Source organism: Diadema setosum, chromosome 1 (genome assembly GCF_964275005.1).
Source record: "Diadema setosum chromosome 1, eeDiaSeto1, whole genome shotgun sequence".
Classification (NCBI taxonomy): domain Eukaryota; kingdom Metazoa; phylum Echinodermata; class Echinoidea; order Diadematoida; family Diadematidae; genus Diadema; species Diadema setosum.
The window spans coordinates 3,590,479-3,602,911 of record NC_092685.1 but is presented as its reverse complement, the minus strand read 5'-3'; the positions used below and the strand labels follow the sequence as shown (position 1 = coordinate 3,602,911).

Below are 12,433 nucleotides of genomic sequence, written 5' to 3'. Positions count from 1 at the left end.
CAGATCTGATACCTCAATGTTAGAGTGCATTTGAAATCTCAGAGACATTTTAAATCAAGATTAAGAGGTGTGTTTTGATTCTAAGAGAAAAGATACTCAGTAAGCAACTTTGTAGGCTTATGTACCATGCCATGCTACTTCTCACAAAATATTTTGGAATATGGAATTAAAGGCAGAATTGTAGATGTGATGAATGAGAGTCAGGGATGCTGAGAACTGAATTGTATGATGGCCTAATCATAAATGTATGAACAGAGAAAGAGAGAGAGAGAGAGGAAGATAAAGAAAGCAGTTCCAATTTAGTATATCTCTGGAACTTTAAAGCTGCACAAGACTAGTCTGGTTAAGATTCCCTTTCATTTGAAGACCCGTGAAAATAACTTGTATAGAAGTACCTGTTAATAAATTCATACTTTTTTTCCCCAGTCATTACAAAGCAGGAAAGCAGATTTAGGGTTTTGTCAAGTATAGTGTTGCATGAGGTCTTACTGTATGTCCTGCAGTATATTATGATCTATTTGTATTGAAAGAATAGAAGTATGCTTTGATTAGTAGACAAGCATTCTTATGACAAACAAATTTGTTAAAATTTTTCAACAGTGTTTCCGAGCTGGTGCAGAAATAGGCGGACACAAAAGAGATCATGGGTACCAAATTATGGTGAGTTAAAGTCTGATTTTGTTTCTTTCTGTAACCTCTTTTTTTTCAGTTTTCACTTCAGATCCAAAACTCTCATCCCAATATTAATTTTAATGCAGTGTGTTGTTATCATGTTTGTCAACTAGTCCAAACAAATATCGATATTGATAATTTATTGATAACTAGTCTTGAATATGTGTTTGTTCAAATCTGTGAATGTCTTTCTCACAGAAGACCCATTCTCAAATTTGATCTTGTTTGCTAATTTCTTGTTTCAAGTAGGGCACTCCAAGTGTATCCCAACTAAGATGGGCTGAAACAAGTATACAATGTATTGTACTTCATAATATCAGTAAGAAAAGTCCTGTGCTGCAGATTATATCTTGAGCTTACAGTGCAGCTCAATGTTATATATCAGATTGGCTTTGTAATTCAAATCAAAGATATTGGTAAATAGGTTTTATAATAACTCTGACTTCATGTGATAAATTTTATGAAATGTTAGTTCTTTGTGTTTACATGATGAGATATTTGTAGACCTACCTTAATATGTGTGTATTTATACATTGTATGCTACCTAAGAGTCTATGATATCATGACCCCAACGTATCTGCCCACCAACAAATGCACACATTTTATCAATTAATATTTCCCCTTTGTAGCATGAAATCAAAATAAAACATATCATCTACTGAGGAGTTTTTTGGTTAGGTACAGTAGTTCCATTGCCGGGGAAAGGATCATAGCAGCTAGATAAATGAGCAATAAAGCATTTATTTGATAATAGTCTGTGTACAATCTAATAGGAAAATCATGAGTGAATGACATCACCTTAGAAATTTATTTACATACTGTAGTTGCAACCTTTCTTACTACTTACCTGTAGTATAAACTTTAAAGTTTCTGCAACTTGCGTGTTTTACTCCAATTTATGACAATTCTGTTCATCTGTTTTGTTTTTAATCCATCATTAAAATCAACTTGAACATTGTGCGGATTTATACTACAAACGGAACAAAAGATATTTAGATTGTCTTCTTATTGACTTTTAAACATTTGTTTCAGTCTGATGGATAAACATAAAGGCATAATAGTATATTTCATGTTTGAATATTTGAATGCATTATGGATATCAAAGTGTTACAATTACTATTTATAAAGAAATTATGTTTAAATTGGCATTGGAATATATGTACAATATGTGGATAGTGCGTTGGTATGAGAAATATTTGCTCAATGTTTATGTTAACTTGAAAGCAGCATACAAGAAGTTGTGATGCAATTACAAATACCATATGAAGTGTCAGCATGGAGTTTCCCTATATACAGTATATTTTGATTTAACATTGTCTCTTTTTTAGTTGACAATAATGCCTCTGATGGTATATTGAAATCATATTTCAAAAGTGTGAAAAGGTTATCTCCTACGAGAATAGGAAATCAGCAGGACTGATGATGTACCAATATGTTGTGTGAGCGTAGTGGTGTGTATGAAAGAACATGAGAGAGAGCGAGTGAAAGTGACTAACAGCAAAAGGAGTGCAAGAGAGGTGTTGAAAGGCTAGAGTGTGAATACCAAGCACTGGTCACCTATGTTTTTGTTATTATGTAATGTTTACGGCTTGTGCAGTCTGTAGGTCTACATGTCCTGTCGTAAGACCTCGCTTTATAATGTCTGTATTTTACTTGTTTCTTTTATATGAATACCTGTTTGGTAATCCTTGTCTCTTTTACAATGTAATTCTATGTGCAGTTCAGTCCTATGACTGCAAGACATGAATATTTCAATAAAATACCATTTGTCTATCTATCTATCTACATTTGTATACTATCTATGCGTTAGTTTCTTTTACAAAATGATTATGATGAATTGGATCTCCATCCCTTTCATGTGCTTTTTTTTTGTCAACGTAGTAATAGTACCTATAATAGTAATTCTTTTGTATAAAATGCTTGATTATATAGCAGTAGTATTTTCATCTTTTTCATTATGTGTATGTAATTATGAAATATTGAATGTACTAATTAAAAATTTTGAGGAGGTCTGAGCACCCCAGTAATTTTCATGACTTTTCTAAACTGCTGGCCACTTGTTCATTTTGCACCAGAAGTGTAAGATTATACATGCATTTCATTTCATATCCACAAATTAAGTGTTGTTGAAATTTGAAGTGTAATTGAAATGTGGACTTGTAAGCTAATGATGATGATGATGATGATGATGATTGCACCAATTACCTCATAGCAACAGTAGAGCAATACTGCACAGTATAGATTATAACTCACCACACTGTAAATTAGATGATTTTGTGTGTGTGTGTGTGTGTGTGTGATATCCCTTTCTAACCTTTGTAGACTGATGTCTTAAAAAACTTGAGAAATCTATTTGAGTTTCCATAGATGTTTAACTGAATTAGTTACTTCTTTAGATGAAATCATGCAGTAAAAATCAAAATGTTATATTGTATTACTTACAAACATAAACTTTTGAGTCGTTCCACCTTGTGGAGTGATCAACTGCTGTTATGGAAACAACAAGAATCAAAATTTGTGCAGCTCTGGAAAATATGTTTGACCCCTTCTCTGCTTTCTACATCTAAATATGAATAAGTATAGGAGGCACCTCTTCCTTCTGACACCTAAACCTTCTTTTGTACTGGTACAATTATTCGGCTCTCCTGGATAGGCCTTTGAAAAGGTTCAGATTTAAATGCCCAAAACCACTGAAGCATAACCCTCATCCCATCCCAGTCAATGGCTCAGTAACCATGCCCAGGCCAGTTATTTTTTTTTTTTCTCTCCACATGCAAACAAGTGTTATTTCCCCCCCCCCCCCCCCATTATGATGAAGGGGTATTGTGTTATAAAGGGATTTTCTTTTCTTATGGAGTAACCTAGTATGGGTAAAGGAAATTAAGGAGATTTGATGCATGTTATTGGATCTTAAGGGAAGAATTTACAGAATGTACTTTTTTTTCAGTTTGGAGCTGTAGAAGAATCTTATTTATCATGCAGTGTACATACTGTATTGTAGCAAGTGATACATGTAGTTGAAATGCTGGCGTCTCATGTTGATCATTTGGTGATAACTTCATTTTATTATTTTTTTCTTAATTTAATCATGATATGCCAGTTAATTAATGGTCAGCAAATTACTATTACTGACACCGAGTGTTAACATTATACATGTGATATACTATCAGACTTGGACAGCACACCTTCTCTTTGCATGGCAATATGTGCAAAGTGCTGTTGAGTGGATGGTTTTAGGTCATGTTTACTTTAGTAGTGAGTGAGTATCTCTGAAGTTCATATTTCTGTGAGTACAAGGTCACACATTGTTTAGATGTACTGGAATTGAACCCTGTGAAACATGTGCTGTTCTATTTTCATAGATGGATATAGGCACACTGTCTGCTCAGGGCAGAGATAGATTGGGTGGTGTAATATAGAAATGAGTCAAAGAATGTGTGAACAATATATGTATTTGTAATGAAATTTATAGTCTTATTTTATACTGATGTGATTACAGAGAAAATAAAGATATACTACAATTTGTACTCAGCATTTACTGCACCTACATGCCATTGTATTGCATATGCGACACAGCTTTGATGTTTTTAATCTCTTTAAGCTACATGTATGATACTACATGTACATCTTGAGGAGACTGTGCGCAAACCAGATTCTATTTGCTGATCTACAATGCAAAATTAGGAGTATTCTGTTACAATGGTGGTAAATTTATCCTTACAGATAGATCAGTCATAGACATTGTGATTCAGGTGCAGGAATTGAAAAATGCAGTTTAAGTCAAGGAGACTGCTGTCTTTTTGGGAGGAGATAATACAGACTGTAACAGTAGGTGTACCCCCATTTTGTAAATGCACTACACTGTACATGACAGTTACTTGGAAAGGGAAATTAATAAAGATAAAGAAAGGAGAGAAAAAGAGGAAGAGAGAATGTGAAGGAGAGGGAGAATTGATGGGGAAAGGTCTAATGTTTAAGAACACTGAGTGTATGTACTTACTTGGTGTAAAAACAGACTGATCTGTTGTTTCAACCTCAACTGTCAATATCTGTGTACAATAATGACACACCTCCCTCACTCAAGGAGTAATGACTCCCCAACCGACCATTCACAGAATTCCATGTGTCTGCCAATCAGTGAGACATCATTCATCGGCGCTGAAGTCGGGAGCCAGGGCAGCTGCCCTGCACACGCCTTCATTATGCACCGGCTGTCAATGTACTGTCTCGGAGCTTGTGGCTGCATTGATGTGCATAATGCACCGCAGCAGGAATCATGATTAGATCACATTTTGATGAGAAATTGGAGCTGTACTGAGGATGTACTGCTAATGGCTATACGGAAATAAGGCCAAACTGTGTACCTGATAGTGTAGAGTGAAGTGTGTATGTGTGTATGTGTGTGTGTGTGTGTTTGTGTGCTGTCATTTTAAAAATATGAGAATTTGTGATACACTGTACTAGTGAATTGTGTTGTGCTACTGATATCAAGGCTAAACTGGATACTGACTTACATGTAGCATGCAGTGTACTCTATCTAGATGCAAGCTGTAGGTATCACTTGTGTAAAGAAGCATTATGAAAATGTCTGCACGGTGTCTGTTTTTAAGTGATCATTGTGATTTAAAAGTGCTTTTCTACTTTGCATGTCAATGTAGGCCTATATAGTTTCACAGATCAAACACTTGAACTACAAAATATTAAATGTATTGCATGTCTTGTTTGATGCAGAAAGACTCGTGGTATTCAACCAGTAGCTCCCAAGCTTACCATGATTTACAGTAGATGTTTGAGGCACTGTACCTTGCGATACTGTATCTCACATTTTGATTTTTAATCTTTTCTTTGAATTGAATGCACAGGTACTATTCAAATGATTTCTCTCTTTACAACATGAAGTGTGTAAGTGATACACATGTGCTTTTGGGATAGGAAGTGCTCTTTACTGACATCTCTTTGCCATTTGTAGATGGCTCATACAGTTGTATGCCCAGTCTCTGACATAATGAGTGTACATTGTACATGTAGGTATTTCAGTCGACACTGTGTGAGATGCTGTCTAAGATATTGTCTGTTCACATCCTAGTTCAGTATCTGTATTAGCACTCCATTTCTTTTATTCATGCCTGATTCATGCCTTCTTGTAAAATATATGCAAATAGGATGTTGATTACTGTTTACAATTATTTTACAGGCTTTTGTTTCCTCACTCAGAGTGAGATGTGGGATTTACCTTGATGTGTTTTGAAATGTTCTACCCAAGTGTAAAAAAAAATATTTTACTAAATGGTGCAGGCAACATACATGTATATGCAAGATGTAGATGTAAGTAAACATGTGATGGACATGTATGAAATATTCAAAAAGTACATTGTACGTGTAGGTCTATTTTCATCTTTAGATGTACGTATCAACTTCATGATGATCAGACTGGAAGACATTTCAGTAAGGATGCCAAATGTAGTTGGACAAGAGATTGCCTTTTCAAAATGTACCTCTCAGATACTATGTGCACAGGAATACAAAGCATAATTGCCCTGAAGCAGCTGCCCTGGAATCAATTAGAATGGACTTTGCACTGAATCTTGATAGGTTTGTCAGGCAGGTGTCAATGACTTCAAAGCAGCAATAACTAGAAAATTAGTTTTGACTACTTTCATAATATATGTGTTAGAATGATTTGTATCAATGCATATTTACCAGAGGTATTGTCAGTAGTTCGTGTTTGAAATATGAATATTTTATGATAAACATGCATTTTTAAGGGAAAGAGAAGACTGGTAATTTACTCTGCAGTGAGTATTTAGTGACAATAAATTGTGCATAATAATGTTTATCTGTGTATTTTCCAATGAATTGTTGTGATATAATGGACAAGGATTAAAAAAAAATAACAATCTTGAATACATGAGATGACTTGGGTTGTGTTTGTATTCTTGATCATACTTTCAATCCACTTTTCACCAACCACCATATTCCCTGTTGATGGCAGGATAATGCGCTATATCCCGCTGGAGGAAGGAGTGAATGGAGTATGACTGAAGAGAGCTGCCTTCTGGAAGCCATCGAAATCTTTGGATTTGGAAATTGGTGAGAAGGGATCAAGTGTGCTTTTCACTTCTGAGTTCAGAGAACGTAATACATACACTGTATCACAACAGAATGACCTTGTCAAATACTGTGCGCATGTTCAATCCTTTACAGTCTTTGTTTTCTCTTACTTTATTTCACGATACATCATTCATAATTTCACATCTTTCTAACTTCTCTCTCTTAGCCCCATGATTGTCTTTCTCTTCCCCCTCTCCTCTCTCCTTTCTGGTCCATCTTTCTCCTCTCACAGATTTCCAAACCATATACCTGATTCTCACTCTGTTCTTCCTTACAATAGTCCCTGTCTCCTATTCTCCAGTCTCCACTAGTACAACCCCAACTTCCAGCTCACCACTTCCCCTCAACTGTCACTATTTGCCTTCTTACACTTTCCCTATGTCACTTCCCTCCTCCACTCTTTTCCCCTAGGCTCTTCTTACACCAACTAACAATACTTTCAAGGACTATTATACATGTGGTGCTACCACAAACCTCTCTTCATCATACTGTGATCTTTAGTCCATTTTGTGTGTTTATTGTATTATAGACATACCTTTCAGATAATTGAGTTGTGTGCAAAGTCATGGTCAATTTTATTAATTTTGCATTTCTTGCAAGAAGATAAAGAAAAAAAAAACAGGTTTGTTCAAATGATAATAAACATATGCACATTGATATGTTATAGTACCAAACAAAAAGCAATATATCATTGGCCTTACGAGGCTGAACCTTGAGAGGGTAAGTATTGTATTGCACAATAACAGCATAGCTGGTGACTGAATACAAAAACCATAATCAAACATACAACCCAAGACGAAGACAGACTCTGAACAAAGGCAAGTTACAGTAACAGTCTCAAACAAGACGGACAAACCAGAGTATAAATATGAGGACATACTTTTTTGACAAAAGTTTCATACCAGCTGCAATTCGTAGTTCATATGTGATGATTGATATGATGAGTATAGTTTTTAATGTGTATCAAGATCGTTCCTTTTTTATTAGGGCCAGTGAAACTAACTGCTTTGTGATACTCTGTAGCAATAACACTAAATTGAGATAAAAACATGCCATTTATTCAGTTGGTAGATAATCCAAGACAATGAGATAGAAAGTGGAACAAAGGGGCCCAATGAAGAACAGTGTTTGTTGAGAATAGGCTGCTCTGAGAAAAAAAAAATGACTCCCTTTGTACAAGATTCAAATATTTGTTTCATATTGACTGAGTAAAAAGAGAAAGACAGAAAAAAAACTAGCAATTTGCCTGAGACTAGTCTAAGTGTTACACTGCCCTTTCAGACTAGAATGGTTATAAAAAAAAAGAGGGGGTACAAGTCACTTGAATATTCAAATTATGCAGTTATGCATTCACAATTTACAATGTTCAGTATGCTTGTAGTCAGTAGGAGAAAATCAAATGTGCCACTCCAGGCACAATATACTCTTAAGCCATAAGCTCTACAATTTCTTTATTTTGAAAAAAACCAAACAATGGGTATCATTGGTAGGTGAGTACTTATGACACAAGTTGAGAATATACATTTCAGAACTCTTACATGTACTACCGTGCATAGTTTGAATATATGTAATCAATTCTTGAAGTACTTAAAAAAGGAAACAACAGAAAAAAAAAAGTCCCTGAATTTTCATTGAAAGGGATGACGACCTTCAGATGATATCACTTATATCATTTTTATGATTTTTTTTTTAAATAAATTTCATATAGTTAGCAGTTATAGTTCCAAATAAAATGACAGTGTCTGTAACATTCCATATTTGTTATGTATTTCACAATTAGATGTTAAATTTTTTTTTCTCTCTCTGGAAGTACTGTAAGGAGTGTGGAATCATTGAAAATAATAACTTAACTATCAAGATGTGATTAATGCCATTCAGTATTCTCCTTTAATTTTTTTTTTTGAAAGTACATATATACAATGCAAATAGGTTTATATTTACAATGAGAACTATAGTCTTCATGAATCTCATTTTCATTTTCATTTGGCCATCTGTACAGATGTTAGTTCACTTTTATTCACCTGTTTCATGCAGCCCATTTATACACAGGTTTCCTCTTGTATGTAATCTCACATGCTTTCTGTTTGTATCTTACATGCATGTTATCTCTCTTTGCAGGGATGGAGTTGGCAACCATGTTGTTTCCAAGACAAAGGAAGAATGTGCTGAACACTATAACACATTCTATGTTCAAGGCAACATGGGCAAAGGTACATTTTTCCTTGTCTTTAGGAGGAGGCAGGTATAATCATGTCAGGAATGGGAATTATGGTAACACTTGGCAAACTAAAAATAGTAGCACTGCTCTCTTCCTTATCCAATGAGCAAGTGCATTTAAATGTCCTATAATGCTATCATGACAAACAGTATCATACATCCATTTCAATGTCATTCTTCTTCTTTTTTTCGACTGAAGTAGAGTGGAACGAGTATTACTAAAGTCATGCGGTGGCATCAGTCATATATCAGTAACTTTCATGATATCAAGAAGATAATTGTCTTAATGTGATTTCAAGTTTGAATTCATAAAATTGCTTTGAAATTCACAACAATATAATACAATTGTATGTGTGTAAAGTTTCATTATGGGATTTGCTTGTCTTCTACAGTTACATTACCTGAGAATCGTGTGTCCAAGGTTATTGATCATACAGGACCGGAAGATGGTAAGTATTAAAACAATAGTTGTATTGGTTGTAAAGCCCCCATTCCTCTGACCATCAGAAACTCATCTGATCCCCAATGTGCAAACATTCAGCATTCTGATGAGTTCCGATGAAATCTGATCGAGAAACACCAGAGACTTGCCCCAAGGCTCACCAAGGATGATACAAATGCCAGGAGACCCCTATAGAACCTGGACTTTAGGTATCCTTTCCTGTGACTGTTTAACCGTCAGAAATCTACAGACTCTAATAGGACGTCAGCTGGACATGCCCGACAGTCACACAACACAAATTTTTTAACACACATCGGACTGACTCAACACTTACTGGACTGACTCAATGCTTACACAACACTGTCTGGACTTGTGACCTGAAATGGCGTCTGATTGCACACTAAGCTCTGCTGAGCTTAGTTCCTTCATAGGACAGGTCCAAAGGTCCGAAGGTCCAAATGGGGGCCTGAATTGTACATTTTCATCTTCTTCCTGAAAACCTCATGATGGATTTTCGTCAAACTTGGCAGGTAACATCCTTAGGGGGTCAGGATCTCAATTTATCAAAGTGGGCACCATGCCCCACCCAGTGGGCCCCAGGGGGCCCCAATGCCCCCAAATTAAGGAATCTTTAAAAATTTTGGCCCTTATTGTACATTTTCATGTTCTACTTGAGAATGCCTGGTCAAATTTTAGTAAAGCTGTGAATAATTTAGATTAGTGACTGCGTGAAAGGTGAACTTGCGATGCTCAGGTGAGCGCTAGACCCGCGGGTCTCTTGTTCTAACTTGCCCCTTGATTGGGCTACATGTTTGATTCCACACACTCCTTATTTATGTAGCCATACCTACCCATTAGGCTCACACTGTAGACACTTCAAGAATATCAGGAGTCTCAGGAAGCAGGCATTTGATGCTATATAGCACCACACAGAGCTGGTGCCACATAGCAGCTTTTGTTTGAAGTCAATAACCCTTCCAAAATTCCTACTCTCTCAAACTTGAAACTGTTCTTTAAGTTGATTGCCATCATTGTGTTATGTTTCAGTTATTTAGAAACTACATTCTTAAGAGTGCTGGGATTCTCACATTTCTTTTTGATATCAATCCACTTTTTCAATCATATTCATTTTCACAATTTTATTTTAATCTATTAAAGAATATATATACCCGGTATTTCACAAATTTGAAATTTTATGAATTTTGCTGTGGCAATGTTTTTAAATAGTTATCAGGGGTATGTGCATGAGTAATTTAGATTACAACAAAACATCGACAATTTCAGTGTATATTCATAATGTAGTTTTGAGAGATAGGTTTTGGGCAGTGAGAATTGCATTAGACCCCAAAACTTTATGATTACTCATCTTCCATCTTTAACCCATGAAAAATGCTACAATATGGCATTCATGATAACGCTGTGAACTTTCTCACAGTGCTGCAGATAACCTCAGTTTGACCTTAGAACTTCCTGAGTGATTACAAAGCCATCTGACTGGCTCAAACAAAGAGATAACTGCTTTTTTTAGTTGATACCTTTGACTTTGAAGTAGGACTCTTCTTGATCTTCTGATTATTTCATCAGAAGATAAAAATCCTTCCTGAAGTCTTTACATCAAGATTTTTAAATCAGTTTGATGTGGTTTTCCTTCTTCTTCTTCTTTTTTTTTTTTTTTTGTCTATCATTTCACTTTCTTGTTGGAAGTTAAGTCAGTGATATTCTTGGTAAGTGGTTTGTTTGTTTATTTGTTTTTTTCCACTCTTACCGCTGTGACTGAAGCCAATACAATTGTTCATTTCCTGTTTCCCTTTGTAGGTCCTTTATCCCCTACATTAGGGGCAACCTTCAAGCCAGTGGACCTGACTGTGGCGGAGCAACAAGAACTCTGCTATATGCCTCTCAGAGATGACTTTGAACGGGTATGCCAAGCCTGCTACCATCCCTCCTTAAAGTAACATTTATTAGTTGGCTTTTGAGTTGTGTGCCATGATTGTATTCTTATTGGCATTTTTTTTTTAAACTCTAAGAAAAGAATATCTGGACATGATAGTCTATTTGAGAATGAGTCAATTAGCCATTCATTTTACTACCAGAGATGTATTTTGGTCTTGTTTGGAAGAAATGAGTTATTAGATATGAAAATTCAACTGAACTGAATGCACGTTTCCATTATTTTTTGACTTACAATCAATTTAACATATTTATCAATTAGGTTAGATTTATGCAAAAATTTTAGCATGTTTTTGTTGTTGTTTTATTTGTCAAATTCTATTGGCATGCAGTGTCGAACTTGAGTTAAATTTACCAAACTTTTACTGCTCAATCATGGTCCGTTACAGTCTTATTGACTAATGTAGTGAAATGATGGTTTACTGAAGAGTAATGTTACACTTCTGAAACTGTTTGGCTTGTACTGCACATTGCATGACATATTTTGAAATGTAACTGGGTGATATTATGCAAATAATCTGATTTGATTTTGCACCAATACTTTCTATTATAGGAGTTTGACAATGATGCTGAAACGCTGATAAGCAATCTATCAATAACGCAAGAAGATGATGACTTGGACATATGTGAGTAATATAATAAATAAGTAAATTGAATGTAAACTCTCATTTATTGACATATCACATTTTCATCGTCAGAAAATATGGTGAGGTTTGCTGAGTATCTAATATCTGCATACAGATGTATCTTTTGTATGCACTTCATATTTACCTGTCTGTTGGATTTAACTCTTTATGCAGATAAAAGAAAGTTTTTATGAACAGTGTCATGTCTTCCTTGTGTTTGCCAACAATTGTTATTGCCTTGTGTTAAACTATATCAAAGTATTTTGCCATAGCACAATATTAGAAACAGCTTTATTAAATTTTGTTCAACTCAGGTTGTATTTTGTTTAAATGAAATAGGAGTAGCACCACATAGAGCTTTCAAAAGATGATGATTATGGTATCATCATGGAATCTTAATTGGAATATCCTGCAG

General features: G+C 35.2%; 1 protein-coding gene across 1 annotated transcript in view; it reads left to right on the top strand.

Moving 5' to 3' along the window:
- LOC140246584 (transcriptional adapter 2-beta-like) overlaps positions 1-12,433 on the top strand; it is a 51,177-nt gene that overhangs the window by 2,030 nt on the left and 36,714 nt on the right. Inside the window, exons 3-8 of the mRNA XM_072325928.1 lie at positions 601-660; positions 6,665-6,762; positions 8,902-8,993; positions 9,393-9,449; positions 11,258-11,361; positions 11,946-12,018. Coding sequence (XP_072182029.1) covers positions 601-660; positions 6,665-6,762; positions 8,902-8,993; positions 9,393-9,449; positions 11,258-11,361; positions 11,946-12,018 — 484 coding nt within the window. The remainder of the gene's footprint in view (positions 1-600; positions 661-6,664; positions 6,763-8,901; positions 8,994-9,392; positions 9,450-11,257; positions 11,362-11,945; positions 12,019-12,433) is intronic.